Source organism: Corvus cornix, chromosome 26 (assembly GCF_000738735.6).
Source record: "Corvus cornix cornix isolate S_Up_H32 chromosome 26, ASM73873v5, whole genome shotgun sequence".
NCBI lineage: Eukaryota > Metazoa > Chordata > Aves > Passeriformes > Corvidae > Corvus > Corvus cornix.
The window spans coordinates 1710971-1730750 of record NC_046354.1 but is presented as its reverse complement, the minus strand read 5'-3'; the positions used below and the strand labels follow the sequence as shown (position 1 = coordinate 1730750).

The window sequence follows — 19780 nt, the reverse complement described above, 5'->3', positions numbered from 1 at the left end:
CACCCCCAGCTCCTTTTCAACCCCCAGACAAATAAAAGGACTCCACAATCTGCACTCCCCCACCAATGTATTTCAATTTTCAGACAAGGCTCCCCCATTGCTGGGATTTCTCCAAGGTCTCAAAGCCTGGGCATTTCTTTCTGCAATTCATGCTCCTTCCCCCAGCCCCAGGAGACCAGGACATGGCCCCTCCCGTGTCCCAGCACCCCAATATTCACCCCAGTGATGTGTGAAGCCACATTTGGGGTGGCTGCTCCCCAAACCCAGGGGCTTTGTTTTGGGATTCTGCACCAAGATCCTGCTCTGGGCGAGCTGGAGGCGCAGCCCTGCAGGGAAACACAGCCCACAGCCACCAGTTCCTGCAAATCCAGGGCCTTTTCTGCACCCTGGAAGGTGCAGAACCCTTTTGTCCCACGCAATCAGCAGACACGGGCAGGGGCCACGTGCCAGCAGCTCTCGGTGAGCAGGGCCTGGGTTCTGAATCCAGGGAGGGCCAGAACAAACACCTGGATTGCTGCTGGGAGCCCCCACAAGCTGCCAGGACCTGACCAAGGGCACGGCCGAGGTCACCTGGCACTCACACTAATCCCAGTTTGCTTCATGCCCAGCAATTTATTTGATTTTCGTAACTCTCCTATCAAAAGAGCTTCAGCCTGAGCTAAAATAAGCTCCAAAACCTGAGAGGGACCTTCAACCCGAAGGGAAAAACCACCACAGTCCACATAAATAAATGTCATCTTTATTTAACCAAATATAATTTATCCATTAGGTCGACATCTGTCAGTTATAGGAACTATAAATAATTAAGACAGTCTTTTTTTTTTTCCTTTAATAAAAGAGTAAACCAGGATTTTCATCTGCAGGCAGCTGTGGAGTCGGCATGCATTGGAGTGCAACCAGTGGGAAGAGGTTTTTTTGTTTTTTTTCCCATCAATATTCCTCAGTTTTAAGTGAGGTTCTTCCCTGACCATTCCCCAAGCACACCTTTGACCATGTTTCATGTACAGACCCCCGCAGCCCCACCAGCCCTGACCACGAGAGGCAGATTCCTCCTCCAGGGAATCTTTTCCTGGGGAATTAAGTGGTGATGTGACACCTGGAAGGCCAGCAGAGTTTCTTTCTATGCACATAAAAGCTGAAGTGTTAATGGAAGGAAGTCCTGCATTTATTCCTCACCATCAGGCAGAGAAATCAGGTGAGCAGCTGAGAATATTCCAAAAAATATTCCAGGAGTCCCTGGGCTGAGAGTTCAGCACGGCAGGGACAGGGTTTGTTTTGTGGTTGGGTTTTGTATTTTGAGCACAGCTTTGGCCAGAGGAGATCTGTGAGAAGTGAGGGTGGAGAGAGGAGGGTCAGAGCTGCTCCCACACAGGACACGGAGCAAAGAGGAGGAGGGGAGTGAGCCTGATGTTGGATTAGCAAGGGAAAAAGGGGAAAATCATCTCAGAAATACAACTCCTGCTCTTCTGAGGGGCTGAGAAGGAGCAGCCTGGAGCCCACCTCTGCCTCCTGCACACCACCAGCAGCAGGGAAGGGTTTCCAAAACTCCACAAGAGGGCCTGGAGCAGCCGAGAGCCCTGGTTTGGATCCACCTGCTCCCGTGGACTTCCAGAACTCTGATCCTGACCCTCCTTTCCAACAGGGCCATCTCTAGAGTGAGCCCAGCTCTGCACCCAGATCCCTGGCCTGGGACAATGATCCTGGACTAACTTTGGTCACGATTTGCCCACCTGGGTGTGTGGTTTTTGCTGTGCTCCCAACACGGCCTAATGGGAAGAGCAGGAATTCGGCCGGCACGGAGGAGCTGAACAGCACAAAAAGCAGGATGAGAAGGACAAGAGGAGGGAACCCTGCACTCCCTGTGCTCAGCCAGGGCTTCCCAGCTGGGCTGCAGCCCCAATCCCAGATTTTACACACGGGCAGGGGGGTTCCTGTGCCACAGAGCTGCACCGAGAGCCAGGGCTCCAGCAATCCAGCTGTGCCCGGATTTCCAGCTGTTTTCCAGCCAGCACCTGGGCAGAGAGAGAAATCCCGTGGATCCCACGGATGTCCTTTCCTAACAGACACCACAAGCAAAATGCTCCTCCCCAGCTTGAAGCACCTCAGGCTCAGCTGGGGGAGGTGCTGGGTGGCTTCTTCCTGGCTGCAAGGGGCCCATCAGCAGCACTCAGCAACCAAAAGGAAACCTGGACACCAAAAACAGGAGCTGCTTTTCCATCCATCCCTCTGCGCTGAGGAGAGCCGTGAAAATCGTGCAGCACAAGGAGACAGCACCCAGGAGGGCTCCAGCAGGTCCTGCAGAGGATCTCTGGCAGGTGGGAGGGGGGGATAGATGGGGAGAGCTCCCAGCCCCCTTGGGTGAAGCTCAGAGCAGCTGAACTCAGCTCAGCAGAGGCAGAACCTGCACTCTGCAGTTTGGGGTGGGTGGCAAAAGGGAGCCTGGATCTGCCAGCAGAGCCCAGCCAGGGCCTGGGGCTCTCAAACAAGATCACTCACAGGAGCCCTCCTCGCCATCCTCCTCATCCCTCTCCCAGAAACTCCCAATTTTTGGATGTGGGCCCAGGATGGAGCTTCAGAGAGCCAAGGCAGGGGTACTCTGTGCCCTCAGCCATGAGGTTGTACTTTGCTTGGAGGTGCCAGCTCAGTAAAACAAAGCTGAGCTTGACACCCAGGGTTTAAAACGCTTATGAAGCGAAAAAAGCAGCCCTTCACCTCGAGCGAGTGGAGCAGGGGAGGCTCCCTGCATGATCTGGCTGAGCAGGAACTTCACTGGAACCTTGGTTCAGACATAACTGCTGTGAAAATTGCACTTAGTGATTGTCTCGTTACACTTCTGTTTGTTTGTTTGTCCTTCCTAAAACTAGATATATCCTCTGTACAAACTCAGCTTGAAATATAAACCATGTAAAATTCCCATTGAAAATAATGAGAATCCAGTATCAAAGATGAAGTCTCGAGAGAGACGGGGTGGGAGGAGGGGGAAGCAGAGAGAGGCAAAGGGGGGAGGAAAAGAAACAACAAATGGGAGGAGGAGGAGGAGGAGAACTGTGGGAAGGGGGGAGTGGGGAGAGTTAATCCCCAACATCGGAGTCCCGGTCACCGATGAGCCAGAGGACGTGGAAGCTGAGGGCCAGGAGCCCTGTTCCGATCAGGTCCCCCAGAGCTGTCAAGTATGGGATGGAGAAGTTGTCGGGATCCAGGTCCCTGCCCCACATCCAGTGCACCATCCAGTCAGCGATGTAGAGCAGGATGACGACCTGGGGGCAGCGAAGGAAGAGCCACGTCAGCCACAGCTCCTGACCCCTGTGATCCCAGATCAGCTCTGCCTGGCTCAGGGAAGCACAACCACATCCCAAAAAACGGGGCTGGAACCACGTTCCCAGTGCTGCTCTCTGCAGCTGCATCCCCGAAGCAACGAGTGCAGCACGAAGAGGAGCTGGGGAGTTTCGGTGGCTCCCTGAGCATCCCAAATCCTCTGTGTCCCTCACAGCCCCTGCCTGTCCTCCTTCAGCTTCCTGTCACCACCCAGTTTGGGCTTAAACTGCCACCTCATCACCCACAAGGCTCAATTTTGCACCTGAATTTTCAGCTCTACCCAGAACAAGCTTGAGGAGATGTGGGGCAGAGAGGGGACTGCTCAGGCATGGCCAGCAACACCTGGCTGCCAGAAATAAAACAGTAACTTCTGGGTTTTTAGAGGAATTTAAAGGAGTAACTTCTTTAAAGGAATAACTTCCAAAGGAGTAACTTTCCAGCCCAGCAGCTGGAACTGCCAAAGTGGGATTTTCTCCTCCATCTGCTCCAGTGCAGCAAGAGGCTCATGTTGGTATTTAAAGACACGAAATCTGCAGTGGATCCTCTCAAGCTCTTGGTCACAAGAGTCATCCCTGTGGGCTCCCACAGCTCCAGGAACTGCCAGGGAAAAGGGCAGGGCAGGGCACACGTTCCCTGCAAATTCCACACCCTGTTTTCATCACCAGGCCTTTGCAAATTGCCAAATCACCCCCCAGGACGGATTGAGAGGGAAACACTCTGGCTATCAGAAAGACTTAAAAGAGACAAAAGGCAGATTCTAAACTCCTCAAGAACGGTAGGATGGAAAAATGGTGTGTACAGGTGTCCACAAAGGAGTCACTCAGTTCTGCCTGGGACCCCTGTGCCCAGCACAGGAATCTCTCAGGCAGGGCCAGGGTTACTGCCCTGTCTCTACAGCTCCAGTGCCGAGCAGGTCCCCACTGCAGGTGACACCAGTGTGCCCTGAGCCAGCCCAGCCCCTGAGGGGTTCCAGCTCACCTGGAGCAGTGCTGCTGTCATGTAGAACACGATGAAAATCAGGGTGAGCGTGGTGTGTCCCCCCTGCATGGAGCTGATGGTGTAGAGGAAAACCAAGTGCCCGGGCACCACCAGGAGGAAGAGCACACGGGCAGAGCGGGAGTTCACGTCTGCAAAGGGGACATCAGGCCTGATTTAGACCCTGGAAGTGTCCAAGGCCAGGCTGCACAGGGCTAGGAGCAACCTGGGACAGTGGAAGGTGTCCCTGCCACATGGCAGGGGTGGCACTGGATGGGCTTTAAGGTCCCTTCCCACCCAAAGGGTTCCATGATTCCATGACCCAGGCTGTCAGGGATTCTGGGGTGTCTGTGCAGGGCCAGAAGCTGCACTGGGTGATCCTGTGGGTCCCCTCCAGCTCAGGACATTCCATACCCACATTTCCCCACCCAGCAGTGCCCTGTCCCTGGGCACAGGGGCTCTGCCCATCTGCAGAGGGCAGGGAACCCCCAGCCCCATCCCGAGCCAGGAGCTGCCCCTGAGCAGGGCTGGGCCCCCCTGTGCTGTGACAACGCTGCAGCCACTGCCACAGGGAGCTCAGCTGGCACCAAGCCCTGCACCCCCACGGCTGCCTGGGGTACCTGAGCTGAAGAAGGTGCTGCAGGGGCTGGGGCACTTCCGAGGGGCCGTCTCGGGGCTGTCTCCAGGCACCCCACTCATGTGCAGGTAGGTGGAGATGCGGCTGGCCTGCACTGCCACCAGGTTGCCACCCACACCTGCAGGTCACAAACAGCACTCAGGTGATGTCCCAGACACTTCCAAGAGCTCCTTTCAAGAGCCAGCAGACCTGGAAGTGCTGGAATTATGTAGGACAGTGTATTTTTGACCCCAATTCCGCTTTTGCAGGATGTGAGGAGCTGTGACAAAGCTGTGGCTTTTCCCCTCAGGCCCCTGAGTGAAGCTGAAGCAGTTCTGTTACTGCAGCTCAGGGTGGAAGAAATATGTGAAACAAAAATGAGGAGTCAGGCACCGAAACAGACACAGGAAGTTCAAAACTATTATTTTTCACATGAGGCACAGGGAAATTGTGAAAGCCACCAGCATAAGATGCACTGGCTCAGAATTAACTCCACCCATTGCAAAAAAACAATTAAAAAATGAGTTTCCCTGGTTCATTAGGCAGAAAGGAGGTGAAAGCTTTACACCAGAATCGATCGGATTTCCTGACTCCAAGGTGCAAATACAAATCTTTGTGTTACCAGGTGCCACAAGGCAAACATTTTGGAAGACAGGGGTGTTCCACCAGACAGGAGGAATAAGAAAATGAAGAAGTCCCTGGAAATGTGTTTTTTTAGGGAACAGCCTCCCAGGCCTGTCAGTGAAAGGGTGGCACAGGGGCAGCCAAACCTGTGTGCCCCCAGCACCCCAAAAGAGAACGATTGCCCTTAACCTGCCTGAAATCCCAGACAACTCCACTGTTTGCCAGGAGCTGCAGCCCCAGGGCGGGGCAGGACTCACCATTGATGACTGGTGTGAAAACTGCCATCCCAGCAAAGTTCGGATCCGACACCGTCCTGTCCAAAATCAGGCCCCCGACGCTGCAGGGGGAGACCGGAGAGGTCAGTGCAGGAATAAGGACACAGAGGGAGGCTGTGTTTGGGGACAGGGACAGTCCCACCTGCTGATGGCCATGGCAATGATGACAGGCTCCCAGCCCGAGTAGAGCACCTCGCGGGTGGCAGAATTCCTCTTGGCAATGACGATCCAGATGGGCAGCAGGGAGATGAAGAAGGCGCACACCAAGGGGTTCACGTAGGCTTTGCTCTCTGGGTGGGGGGGACAAGAAGCAGAGAAATCAAGGGGAAGAACCAGCAGAGATCTGAACCTCAGGAGCTCCAGGAAGGGCAGGGAAACGCCTGAACTCTGCAGGCCGTGGGGTTTCCCTCTCACAGGGGGTGAACTGTACTCACAGGGGTGACAGTAAAACACTTGGATCTGTTTAGTAACAGATCTGAGCGGGATCCTTTCAATGCCAGCTGCTCATCCCCACTTTTCCCACTCCTGGGCAGGATCTCCCAGTGCTGCTTCACCCCTGGATGAACCTGGCTGAGTCACATCCCTGTGTCCTGGCTGCCAGGGAAGGAAGGCGGAGGGGAAGGAGGAGGAAGTTGGGGAGTCTCCAGCTGCAGCCCTGCCCTGAGGATCCCCAGCTGGAGCTGACAGCACCGCAGAGGAAATCCCAAGCTGCCTTCTCCCACTGCTCCAGCCCCAGCCTGGCACCTGGAAGGGGACAACCTCTCCCTGAGCACTCAACCTGGAGAGGAGGAGGTGTGCAAGGCAGTGAGAAGGTCCAATCCCTCCCTCACCTGACCTAGGCCCAACTGAAGGAGCTCCAGAGCGGGAATCCTGCACACCCCAAGAACAGAAAGGGCAGAGGAGGAGGGTGAAATGAGAGGGAGACACAGCCCACGCAAGGACCAGGGAGAGACAGAGGCCTTCTGCTGCTCCTCACCCAGCTCCTTGTACAAGCCCCAGCTGATCCCTGACAGCAGAGCCAGCGTGATGAGGTCCCCCAGGCTGGCAGCAATCGGTGTGGCCACGTTGTCAGGATTGATCCCCATCTTCCTGGAGCCGATGATGACCCCAATCATAATCATGCCTGCAGCCAGAAAGAGGGAAAAAAACCAGGATTCGGCCAAGGGGAGCTTAATATTTCAGGAAGAGGTGCACAGAGGGGGTGAGCCTCACCCAGAACAAGGGAGGCAATGAAGGCAGTGGCCACACTGCTGGCACACAGCAGGACAGCGTGGTCGATGCTGAAGTGCCCGTCTGGGATCCATCCGAACACCACGGCTGCGATCGAGGCCAGGAAGCCAACCACAGTGGCCTGGACCTGGAAATGGAAACCAGAGGGTCACCAAGACACCAAAACAGCCCCAGGGTGTGAAGAGAGGTTGCCCAGAGAAGCTGTGGCTGCCTCATCCCTGGAAGCGTCCAAGGCCAGGCTGGCCAGGGCTTGGAACAGCCTGGGATAGGTGAAAGTGTCCCTGCCCATGGGAACAAGAGGAGCTTTAAGGTCCCTTAAACCACTCCATGACTTTATTCTGTGAGTCTAAGAGGAAAGCACCACCTAGGGGGATTAGAATCCAGCATGGAAACACCCAGTCCAACCTGCAGGGCCAACGTGGCCGGGGGACACACAGGTGCCACCTGCCTCCCCATCAGACACAGAACACTGACACTGAACAGCAAAACCCAGGCATTTAAACCTCCCACACTGCCAAAGTTGGGCTTGCCCCAGCTGTAAATACTGCCCTTCGCTGTCCTCACCTGTATCAGAGCCATGTTCCCCGTTATCATCTTCCAGAGCTCTTTGGGTGTGTCCATTTGGCCAATATTAGCCTGTAGGAGGAAATGCGACACCATTAAAGACTGGCAGCACTTTACACCCGAAAACAGCCAAATTCCTGTGCCAGGAGCAGGGGAGGACCTCGAACCCTCAGCTCTTACAGGGGAGTAATTCAGCAGAAAGGGGAAGGTGAAAGGGCATCAACATCAACCAAAAATCTGACGGGAATATTGCAAAAGCAGCGAGATCTCTGTGTCCTGCAGCCACACACTGCATTTCTCATGGAATTCACTCCACTGCTCATCCCGGGGGTCAAGCTGCCCCTCAGGCCAGCCAGGCAGGAGGGGCCAGGGGTGCAGAGCCTCGGGTCAGCCCCTGCTCCCACACCGAGCGAGGCCGGAGCAGCAGCACGTGGGGCACAGCTGGCAGCACACCCTCCTGTCCCTGATAAAAGCTGAGCAAACAAGGCTGGTGCCACGTGGGGACAGGGAGAGGAGCGGGAAGCCGTGGCTCTGGGGTCACCTGGCACCGGGAGAGGCTGATGAGGATAACCAGGAGATGGAAATTGCTTTAATTCCTGGCATAGGATCCAAAATAACGCAGAGGAATTGCTGCAGGGCACGGGCTCTGCTCCTCCCTCCCACCTCCCGGGTCTTTATGGGAAGAATGGATACGTTTCTATCCAATTTGCATCATTAGAAGCTGATGAATTTAGGAAATAAGGGAGAGGCTCAAACACTGGAGTGGGAAATGCACATTGGAGGTGCTGCCTGACAGCACCAGACTCGTGCACAGCAACACAGCAGCAATTTCCTCCTCTCAGGTGGAAAAGAAAACAAGCAAACCAGAAATAATTGATTAATTAATCCCCCTGCTCTCCTTGCTGGATGTGTTGAGAGCTGCCAGCTTGTTTTACTGAGATGCCCCCATCTCTGGGGCAAATCATTCTGGGCAGAGAGGAGGAAGGAATGGGGGGGAAGCAACAAAAAGTTGACTGGAGCAGCACATCCAGCACAGGAATTTGAGATCCATATGAAGCCTGACCTTAAAATTCCAGCCACATGGCAATTAGGCTGGGATTAACATAACCTCGCTGTAGCCACTGGCAACGGGATTTTAATCCTTTAACTAATGGGGGAGTTTTGCCTCTTAATTGTGAAAGGAATTTCTGAGGTGCCTTAAAGCAGCACTAATTAGAAACCCAAAGTCTGAGAAACCACTCCAGGCTGCTTCCCTGTGGGGAGAGCACGGGATCCACACCGAGAAGCTCCGGGCAGAGGGGAGCTCCCTGCGCAGGCCTGGCACCAGAGATCCTCCTGTCCCACCAGGCACAGGCACATGGAGGTTGGATTTGATGATCTTGGAGGTGTTTTGCAGCTTTAACCATCCTGTGATTCCGTGATTTTAAGGAGGCTGAGTGCGAGGAGGCAGCACAGGAGGGGAGGCAGAGGCCAAAGCCTGGCTCAGGGTCAGGAGGGGACACCACGACAGGAGCTGGTGGGTGCTCCCTGTGCTGGTGTCCCCGTGACCCTCCTGCAGCCACCAGGGCAGACTGGGCAAAGTTCTGCATTCCTGACTTTCCACAGTCTCATTCCTCTGCCAGAGCTGCCCCAAAGCTGCTCCTGTCAGCCCCAGGAGGGGACACAGAAGTGCCAACGCTGCCTTTGTCCCAAGCACTCCCCCTGCCCAGCCCATGGCCAGAAGGTGGCCAGGGCCAGGAGGGAGAAGGTCCCCGTGTCTGGGACAGCAAGGATCCTGTCATGGTCCCAACAATGGAGAGGGAATAAAACAAAGGGATTTGTTTCCCAGAGCGAAGGGGTGAACAAAGCTCAGCCTCTGTCCCTGGCACTGCAGCCCAGCTGGGCCCAGCAGCTTTGTCTTCCCCGAGCCTGGGCAGAGGAGCCTGAGGAGCAGAGTCACAGCTGGAATCTCCAAAGGGAAGGAGAGGAGAGGACCTGGGAGAGCAGATCCAGAGAGAGACCAGCCCAACCACGCTGTGCCTTCTCCTGCTGCAAGGGCAGGGCTGAGAGCAAGGGAAAGAGCCAAGCAGGGTTTGTTCTCCATCCCTCCACCTCAGTGAGCCCTTCCCAAGCAGCTCTTTGGGCCGAGGAACATCAGCACTTCCAAGGGCAGGAGCAGGCTGCCTCCTGCAAGGGCTCCCCTCAGGAACTCCCAGCCCAGAGGGTTAAAATCTCCTGGCAGCAGGCAGAGAACACCCTGCAGCTGGAAGATCCCAAGTTCCCACCACGGGGACGTAGGGACATGAGGCAGGAGGTGCTCTGCAGAAGGAGGAGTGTCCTTGTCCTTGTCCCTGCCAGGAGAGGCCGTGGGTCCCTCTCCAGCCCTGCTCAGCTCCAGGGCAGAACACTGAGACACAGAGCAATTCATGGGCAGCTGGACTAACACAGGGCTCTGAGGAGCTGCCAGAGCCTGCCCCAGCCCTCACGGGCCTCAGGGATCCTCAGGGAACAGGCAGCTCCCTGTTCTCCAGGAACCAAGGGAATTCCAGCAGGAGGAATGCCCAGCTGTGATCTCCATCACTTCAAGAGCCTGTCAATCCCCTCGTGAGCTCTCACTGCGAGGTCCCCTCTGCTTTACAATTGTCCCCAGGCTCTCTCCTCACCCTGGCTCCTGCCAGCCTGCTCTGGTGACATTCCTGCTCCCAGTTCCTGGTGGAAAAGCCGGATCCCAGCCAGCTCCCACCCTGTGCCCCCAGGACCCGAGCAGCCAGCACTGCACGAGGAAGTGAACTGTCAGCAAAGCTTAAGGACCATTAATCCTTCAAATCCCATCAGCCCAGCGGGATGAAAACACCTTCCCAGCACGCTGAACCCCAGGCTCTGGTGTCTGTTGTCACTGACACAGGGAATTTTGGGAATTTTGCCTGCCCATCCACCACCCCCACACACAAACCCCTCCCAGCCCTTCCCAAAGCAGGTACCCTCAGCTCCCTGGCCACTCACAGCTGTGGACAGGCGGGATGCCAGCGTCATCTCCAGGTTCCCCTTCAGGCCCAGCAAAGCAGGAACCAAGATAAACACCTCAGTCACGTATTTGAAGACGTCCCAGTGCTGCAAGATCAAAGCACATTAAATAAAACCATTAAACAGAACTGTGGTTGGTACCAAGCTTTGCTCCAGGCTGAGTGTCACCCACTCATCGTCACCTCCGGCACGTGGCACTGTCCTGAGCAGACATCCCAGTGCCCTCCCTGCTGCCACACTTGGAGTTCTGCAGTGGTTTTCCCACTTCTGCCATTTGTAGCAGTGACCACATGTTCCTGCTGGGCTGAACAAACAGCTCTGAGCCAGCAACTTTCAGTGAAAAATCCCCCAAAGAGCCACCACTGACAAAATGTTTACACACCCAGAGGCCAAAACAGGGAAAGATGGAGAGGCTTTGCCCAATACTTGCAGTTTTTGGCAGATTCGGGTGCTGAAGTTCGGTCAGCCTCAGCTGAGAGCCTTTCCTATGTGTGTGTCATGCAAATATAAAAATACAGATATATTTTGATCCAAACCCCAGCCCACTGAGGCCACCTTTCCCTGCTACCTGTGTTAGCTCAGGCATTTCCCAACTCCTCTGGCTCTCCAGCTGCCCTGGGATGAGGGACAGAGGCAGCCACGGTTATTTAGGAAAAAACAAAGAGTAACTGCAGGATAAGCAGCCTTACAGGCGAGCAGCTGAAAACACAACACCACTCCAAAACCCCTCAGAGCCGCATTTAAAAACACCCCTGTGAGCCACCCAAACCTCACTGCCCCGCTTTTATTGCCAGGGTCCAAAATCTCTCCTGTTTGCCACTCTGCCTGGCTGCCACACTCCCTAAAGGATGCTGAGGAGCAGAGGAATCCCAGCTGGGGCAGTGCTGGACATGTTGAACGTCCCTCTGCAGCTTTGTGCCTGCAAATGTCACCTGCAAACGTCATCTGTGCGAGGCTCCAGCTCTGCCAGAGCTGCCCTTGGCAGTGCCACCCTGCCAGGCTCACCAGGGATGTGGATTTCTCTCCAGGACAAGCAAGGCCATCAGCAGATATAAATCGCTCTACCTGCCTGCCTAACAGCTTCCTGTGAGGAAGGACTTCAGTTATTCTTTGTTTGTTTTTCCATCCTTCACCCCTGAGCCAACAAGCTGCAGTTTCCTGGTGCTTTGCAGTGCTGCACTCCCTTGAAAAGTCGTTGGGGAGAAAAGCGGAGGCAAACTTGAGATGGGTGAACTGGGACCGTTTTCCTTCATATGAAAAAGGTGTTTCCCAGTTATAAAAATCCCCTTAAAGTTTCTGACAGCTTGGTAAAGCAAGGTGAGAACAGAGAGGCCCTGGCACAGGCTGCCCTGTGGCTGCCCCGTCACCAGGAGTGTTCCAGGCCAGGCTGGACTGAGCTTGGGGCACTCTGGGGCAGGGGAAGGTGTCCCTGCCATGGCAGGGCTGGCACTGGATGGGCTTTAAGGTCCCTCCAACCCAAAGCATCTGGGATGTTGTGCCAAGCTGACGCTCAGGGACACAGATTAGATCTGCTCGGCTTTTTCACAACCACAACCCTCTCCCTGCTGGAGGATGAGGCTCCTGAGGTCACCCAGGGAGGTTTGGAGTCCCCACCCCTGGAGGTGTCCACGGACGTGGCTCTCAGTGCTCTGGGCTGGGGACAAGGTGAGGATGGGGCACAGCTTGGATTCGACGATCCTGGAGGGATTTTCCAGCCTAAGTTCTGGGATTCTGTGTGATTTGAGCTCAGTACTGAGATTCTGAATCTGAAATTCTTCACCCAGCACAGGCTGTGCCTCCTTTAAGACACCTCCAGGAGCAGCCAAGCTCGGCTCTCCCCAGTCTATTTTTAGGAGACTCTGGGACGATTTTGCTGCGTGTCCAGCGGGTGAATCCCTCACTCCAACTTCCCTTGGCAGGACCCAGGGCTCCCTCAGTGACCACCATGCTGCCACTGCCCAGCAGGACGAGCTGGGTGTCACCAGAGCCACCTAACGAGAGGAACATCGTCATTAGCCAGGCTGTGCAAAACCTTCCCGGCTCCAGAGTTCCCAGAGCTCACAGGGGCAGGATCAGGCACCAGTTCCAGCTCTCCCTCACCTCGTCCCAACCCTGAATTTAAATTAATAATTTGTAAATTTAACTTTAGGGGAGGCTGCACTGCAAACTGGTGCCAGCAGCAGCCGTAACTGGAGCCTGCTGCAGCAGCTCCCTGAGCAAGACAGGGCTGCTCCTGGAGAAAGGAAGAAAAGCCATCTTTGGGGAAGGAAAACAAGGAGATTTCTGCAGAGCTCAGCAGCTCGCTCGCTGCAAAGAGCAGGACCCGTGGGCTCCTGCCAGCTTTCTTAATATAAGATGTTATACAACACTGGGCGTCTGTGGGGCTCCCAGGCCTTGGTGGCTCCTGCAAGGAACAAAGCTCCCTGTGGAGAGGATTGCCCACAGTGTGGCTCCATGAGGACAACCAGAGCCAGGCTGCTTGGGGAAGTCTGAAAAAACCAAACCCAACCCCAAAAAAAAGCCAAAAAAAAAAAAAAATAGAAGGGAAAGAGAAGAGGAAATAAAAATTTCAGTTCAGGACATGGAGCCATTAAAATCACTGTAACAGCCCCTCTGAAATTTGGAAGTAAGCTGTTTTCAGGGAGGCAAACACAGCAGACAGGATCCTTCAGGCTCTGCCCAGGATCCCAGTGTGTCCCACGCAGCACTGGAGGGATGAACTGGACCTCGACCTGCTGGAGGCTCTGGGAGAAACATCAACCCCCAGGTGCTGCTCTGCAGCTCCCTCCCGGCTCGCTGCCTGTCCAGCCCATCCAAAGAACCTCCAAGGAGTCTGGAAAACAACGATCAGGGCTCTGCTAGGAGAGGGGATTGTGCCCAGGGTCCTCCAGTGCACACAGAGAGCAGCTGGGGCACTCACAGGTACCAGCTCTCCCATCCCAGAGCTCAAACTCTCCTCCTGAGAGGCGAATCCCAGGGACACATCAACGGGACAGCGTGGCCAGGGCTGCTGCTTTGCACAGCGGGGACACCAGTTCCAGCGGGATCATCAGCCTGGTGATCCAGAACGGGGGGCACGGAGTGCACGGAGCCCTCCAGCCGTCCCCAGCCATCCCAGCAACGGGGCTGCAGCTCCACACGCTCCCTCCTTCCATCCCTGAGCCTCTGGAGCAGCCCCCAGGAGCAGCCCCTGCAGCCGAGCTTCCCTTCCCCCTTCCCCACCCTACGGCATCTCCACGGCTCATTTAATCCCCAGTTAGAGCTGCTGGCAGCACAGGCTGCCCAGCCACACGCTGAGCTGCTGTGGGACACGGGAAGGACAAAGTTTTATTCGTAAGGGCCATAAAAATCAAGGCAGGAGAACTCAGGGCCGAGCCGCAGCCTCCCGGCCCTGCCCGGCCACAGGGGCTGAGCCTTCTCCAGGAAAAACTTTAGGTCAGGTTCAAACTGCTCTGGGCAGCTTCCAGAGGAGCCAGGCCTGAGTTTGCAGGGACCTTGTGAAGGGAAAACATGCTTGAAATGTCTCTTTTTCAGAAAACGATTCCGGTAAATCTCTCCCGGATTAATTCACCCTGTCCGGCCTTTCCTGTTTGGAGTCACTTCCCAGCTCTGCCCACAGGTTCCACCGAGAGAGGCTGCAAGGATGACCAGAGCGCTCAGGCACGCAGGGAAACTGCTGCTCTGGGCAGGACACCACGGGGAGTGTCTGTCTGACCACCCACAAATCCCAAAAAAACCCCTCTGACTTACTGGCAGCGGGCTGGGCTGACCCCAGCTGCCAGCAGCTCACGGGGCTGACTGACATGCGAGCCTCGCTCTGCCCACACCACCAGGGCTTGTTTACCTCAGCCAGCGAATACAGAGGCTCCAAGCAGAGCATTTTTGGTTGCCCACAGCTCCAAAATGGCTGCGTCCCCATCCAAGGGAGTCTCACAAACCTATGGATGAGCCCAGCTTTGTGCCTCAGGGGTGGGAATCAGCTCTGCCCAGCCTGTGGGTCAGGGCAAAGGAGAAGCTGATCTGCTGCCAGACGTGCATGGAAAATGTGGTGGAGACCAGCACAGGAGCCTCGGTTTGCAAAGGCACCATTCCCACATGGAAGCACAACCAGGCTGTCACACTCCCACGGCGTCACCTGCCACGGGGAACACCTTGGTCTTCATCTAGAGGCAACTGCCAGCTCCCTGCCGGCCTTTCCTAAAAATCACCTCCACAGCCCTCTCAGGAGGAAAGCTCCGTTAGCCCTGACATCCCTGGATGTCTCAAGAACACAAGGAAGTGGTGCAGGAAGCTCTGGAATGAGCCACACGGTCTGGCACACACTGAGAGAAACATTAACCTGGCTGGCACGAGCCTGGAACAGCAGAGCAAACACCCAAGGCGGGAAAGGGACAAGAGGAAGCAGAACCCGGGGCTGGGGTGTCACCAGCCAGCAGCAGGGAAAGGATTGATTTCCAGCTGTGATGCACAGAGTGCTCTCAGTTCCCAGGCAGTAGCATTGGCTTCACCTTCTCCTCTGAGCCACAGCTGGGCAGGGGTTCCCTTGGCCTCTCCCTCCCTCATTCCACACTTCCCCGAGGGCTCCTCAGCTCCCCCTCCCCAGCCAGCACACCGGGGAACTGTTCACCCCCCTCCCTGTTGCTGAACCAGCCTTGGCATTCCATTATTCCATAAAGCCAAGATCTACAGAGCCAGGATCCAGAGCCCAGCACCGGGCCAGGGGAGCAGCAATCCTACCTGCACAATGTCCAGCACCATTCCAGCAGCGACTGTCCCAAAGCCTGCCAGGAGGAACGGGAAGAGGACCTGCAGCCCGATGGAAAAGGAGGTCTCCTTGAGGGGCGAGGCGGGCTCGGGACCCCGGTCCGTGCTGGTGTCATCGCTCTCATTGCTCTGGCTGCCATTTTCCAGCAGGGCATCCTCTTCCCTCACCCCTTTGGCGTTGGCACGGGACTCCAGCACCACCACTTCCACCCCGGTGCCATCGGGTCCCAGGAAATCCGCGGGCTCCACGCGCTGCCCGCGCTCCGGGCTGGTGAGGCAGTCCCCGGGCACGATGGGCAGCACGGCCCCGTTGGCCTGCGGGGTCTCCTTCTGCTCCAGCTTGGAAGTCATGCTGCAGGACCGGCTCTCCTGACCCTCCGCTCAGTGGGCCTACAGCCAACAGCTGTTCCAGAAGGGATCTTCTGCCAGCAGCTTATCCAAATGGCCTTTCCAGCATCTAGGAGCGACCTCTGCCAGCCCTGCTCGCCCGCCTGGGAGTGCAGAGCCTGCTCCTGCAGCAGAGATCCCCATCAAGCAGCGTCCAGGGATGGGGGACACGGAGCACGGAGCGAGCAGGGACACGGCAGGAGCTGGGAACGGCAGCAATTCCCTCTGGTTCTCCTCCTCTCCAGCGCCGTGTGGTGCAGCAGCCACCGGGGCAGGATCCAAGCTTTCCTCCCTTGATGTGTGATGCCTTAGTGCATCTTTTCCCAGTTTTTTTCCAGCAGCACGGCTGCTGTGATGGGGCAGAAGGAAAACCAGATGAAGTAAAGAACACAGAAGCTTAAACACTGAGCACTGGAGCAGAGGACTGGCTTTTAGAGATGATCCCACTCAGGCTCTTCTTGCTACCAGCGCTTTGCCACTTCCTCCAGCGGCACTGTCCCTCTGCAGAATTCCAGTCTGAAAGCTCCTGAGGGCTTTCTGCCAGAACAGCCAGCGATTCCAGCAGGCTTCAAGTGTCACTGCCGTCCTCCTCCTCCAGAAGAAGAATTTCTCACCCAGCAGCACGAGGCAAGCACAGTTCTTACTCAGAGTAGTAGCAGGTCCCCAGTTAAGGTTACTCACGGAGCTGGGCAGGCTGCAGGGTGGGGGCTGGCATTTGGGCAGCCTGCGATTTAACGTGGTTTTCCAAGAACTCGTCTTTCACCTGCAACACACAGGAGGAAAGCAGATACTCTGTGGGGTCCTGTGCAGCCCGCATAGGCAGCTCGATCCGCTTCCTCCGACAGATGCTGAGGTTCAGCCTTCGCCGTACCCCGAACTATCCCTTGGCTGCTCTCCCACAGCCCTGGGCACCCTCAGGACTTGTGCCGGGGGATGCGGGGGGCAGAGCCGCCCTCTGAAAGGGGCACCCAGGAGGGACCCGCAGGACGATCCCCGCGGCCGGGGCTCCCCCCGCCTCCCGCTGCCGCAGCGCTGGAGCTGCCGCAGCGCCCGCAGAGCCCCGCAAGCCGCCACTTCCAGAGCGATCCCCGCGGGGATGCGCGGAGCGGAGCGGAGCTGCCGCCCGGTCGGTCCCCTGGCCGAGCGCCCGTGTCCCCGCGATGCCGCTGCCCGTGTCCCCGCGGTGCCGCCGCCCGTGTCCCCGCGGTGCCGCCGCCACGCGCCCGTGTCCCCGCGGTGCCGGTACCGCCCGGTGCCGGTCGCTCCCCGCCCGCTGCGCACCCGCGGCTCCTCCGCCGCCCCGCGCTCTGCCCCGCCGGGCCCCGCCCCGCGCCGCCCTGACATCACCGCCGGCCAATGGCGGCCGTGCCCGCCGCGCCGCGCCGCGCTCCCATTGGCCTGTCCCGCGTGGCGTCACGCCTGGCCCCGCCCCCGGCGTGGAGCGCGCCCCCGGCGCGGGGCGGCCACGCCCCTTCGGCACCGCGGGGGCGGGGCCGGGGTCACGTGCGGCTGAGTCCGCAGCGGGCGGGAGCGGTCAGTCCGTCCGTCCGTCCCTCCGTCCACCCTGCCGTCCATCCTGCTGCCCATCTTTCCATCCGTCCTTCCCTCCACCCTGCCGTCCATTCTTCCATCCATCCTGCCTTCAGTCCGTCCGTCCATCCCTCCATCCGTCCATCCTTCCGTCCATCTATCCACCCACTATCCATCCGTTCGTCCCACACTCCATCCATCCCTCCATCCATCCATCATCCATCCATCCATCCCTCCATCCATCCATCATCCATCCATCCCACAATCCATCCATCCATCCATCCATCCATCCATCCATCCATCCATCCATCCATCCTCTCCCCCCCGTGGCTTTACCTGCTCTCACCTGGGCTGTGGAGCTGAAGGAAAGGCACGAAGAGCTGGGGATCCCTCGCTGGGGCAGCCTCGTTGTGCGCCCTGGGGACAGGGGGTTCACAGGTGGCCAGAGCTGCCCCGTGATCCCAGCCCCAGAGGTGCCTCCACGGACCCCCCTTGGATCCGGGCCAAGGAGCACCAACGTGCTCAGTGGTACCCACTGGATTTCAGGTCTCTGCCAGGCTGCTGTAGCTCAGAACAAAAGGTCAGGAATATTGTCACGTACACTCTGCCTGTTTATGCCAAACTGTCTCACAACAAATAAATAAAGAGCATAAAAACTCCTGCTGCAGAGGTCAGGTCCTCATTGCTCTGTAGAATTCTGTGTTCCTGAATGAAACCAGCTCTTCTGATTCATGCTTTGCTTTTATTTCCCTTTTTTTTTTTTTTTTTTTTTTTTTTTGTGGTCATGAGTGGAAATTCTGACCAGTTGTTTTTCCTTCCTGCCTTTCCTTTCCTCCCAGGAAACAGTCAGCAGCGAGTTATTACTCAGAGTGATGACGTGACCCCCAGCTCGAGGCCTTGGAGACAGGTTCTGGGCCAATAAGGGTGACTGTGACACAGGAACGTGTGTGGGGGGAAAGGGGAGGGCGGCACAGGAGCCGCATTCCCACATGGATACAGGGATCAAGCGTGCCTGGAGCTGGTGACTTCATTTCTGAAGGAAAACGAAGCAGCTGTGGGCAGTGGCAGTGAGGGATCCATTGTGACCCAAAGCTGTGGGCTCTGCTGCTTCGGTTCTGTCTGCTCCCATCAAGGACTGGGCACAGAGAGGTGCTTTCCTGAAATATTTGGTGCTTGGGAGAAGAGGATGGCTGGAACATGGATGGATCATTAGAGAAAGCAGCACAAAGGTGGCACTAAGGGACTTTTTATATGGGCAGAGAGTGACAGGACAAGGGGCGATGGCTTTAGACTGATTGAGGGCAGGGATAGATGGGATTTGGGGAAGAAATTCCTCCCTGTGAAGGGTGGGCAGGCCCTGGCACAGGTTGCCCAGGAAGTTGTGGCTGCCCCTGGATCCCTGGAAGTGTCCAAGGCCAGGCTGGACAGGACTTGGAGCAAGTGGAAGGTGTCCCCACCACAGCAGGGGGTGGAACTGGGTCCCTTCCAACCCAAGCCATCCTGGGATTCTGGGATTTCAAGGCATGAGGAGCCTCTGGGGTCGTTTCACTCATTCTCAGGACCTCCACCAGCAAAGAGACCTCATGGAAAACTTGAGACATCCAGAACACATCTCAACTACAGCCACAGCTGACTGCCATGCTCCAGCTGGGACTGGAGCCCCAAATCCAGCCTCCAGCCCGGCCTCTGTTCTGCTTTGTCCGAACAATCCTGGCTGTAAGGCTCTGCTTCCAACTTCATCTTTCCTTCCTGACACGGAAAATCCATCCATCCCTCCCCCGGAGCCTCCACTCTTCCCTCACCTCCCCAAAAACAACGTGCACCCAAATGTGACCTTGCTGCTCCCCAGCTGCAGGCTCAGGAAGCGGAAGTGAGGGGACAAAAGCTGCCTGAGACAAGAAAACAGAAATAGATAAAACCCCCACCAGCGAGGCTGAGATCAAAAAAGCAGAGGATGAAAGGGCAGGAAACGGGTTTCCAATTGCAGGGAACAGGTAGCAAAGGCAACAAAAATGTTTGGAAAGGAAGGAGTTGACCACTGAGCTGTGCTGGATCGTGGAATGTCTCGTGGAATGTCGTGCCCATGTGTTTTACAGCAGCCACGTGATTCTGGCACTGTTGAACTGCCCAGCTCTGGGCCAGCACTCAGGAATGGCCTCTGGGGCCGCTTCCACAGGAGAATCCAGCAGAATAAAAGGGTTTGGCCAAAGTGATTCAAAAAATCCTAATACTGAGGTGTCAGTGCCCGGAGAGGTGCTTTTGCTCCACCACTGCCTGGATCTAAATGGGGTCCCAGCTGCTTCTGATCAAGGATCCTGAAGGAACTGGGTTCTTACTTCCTTCCGAGCAGGAATCTTGGCAGGAAAACAAACCTGAGCAGGTTATGGAGCAGCACTTGCCCCTTCAGATGTCACTCCAGAGCAAAGCAGCTCACGAGGGCAGGCAACAATGTCAGCAGCTGGCCCTGAGCTGGGGGAGAAATGCAGATCCAGGAAGT

The 19780-nt window shown here is 56.5% G+C and overlaps 1 protein-coding gene across 5 annotated transcripts; it reads right to left on the bottom strand.

The window, feature by feature from the left end:
• Positions 1-723: 723 nt before the first annotated feature.
• SLC41A1 (solute carrier family 41 member 1) lies at positions 724-17983 on the bottom strand. Of its 5 annotated transcripts, none has more exons than XM_010404356.4 (11): positions 17620-17983; positions 15340-16516; positions 10582-10689; positions 7600-7671; positions 7018-7162; positions 6782-6928; positions 5948-6095; positions 5788-5867; positions 4911-5045; positions 4294-4442; positions 724-3257 (listed from the first exon to the last, which is right to left on the bottom strand). In XM_010404356.4, exons 2-11 carry the CDS (start codon positions 15715-15717, stop codon positions 3072-3074), a joined length of 1548 nt encoding a protein of 515 aa, XP_010402658.1. In that variant the 5' UTR covers positions 15718-16516; positions 17620-17983; the 3' UTR covers positions 724-3071. The 5 variants fall into 5 exon arrangements, with proteins under 5 accessions (XP_010402658.1, XP_010402657.1, XP_039421172.1 ...); XM_010404355.4 differs by having other exon boundaries at positions 17630-17983; XM_039565238.1 differs by lacking the exon at positions 17620-17983 and adding an exon at positions 17035-17080.
• Between the last annotated feature and the right edge of the window lie 1797 nt (positions 17984-19780).

Bases quoted from the DNA above. Each gene is read 5' to 3' on its own strand.
- SLC41A1 (XM_010404356.4), bottom strand. From the start codon at position 15,717: ATGACTTCCAAGCTGGAGCAGAAGGAGACCCCGCAGGCCAACGGGGCC. The intron at 5,868-5,947 runs GTGGGACTGTCC...CTCCCCCTGCAG, and splicing joins ATTGCCATGGCCATCAGCAG to CGTCGGGGGCCTGATTTTGG. The intron at 5,046-5,787 runs GTGAGTCCTGCC...TGTGACCTGCAG, and splicing joins TTTCACACCAGTCATCAATG to GTGTGGGTGGCAACCTGGTG.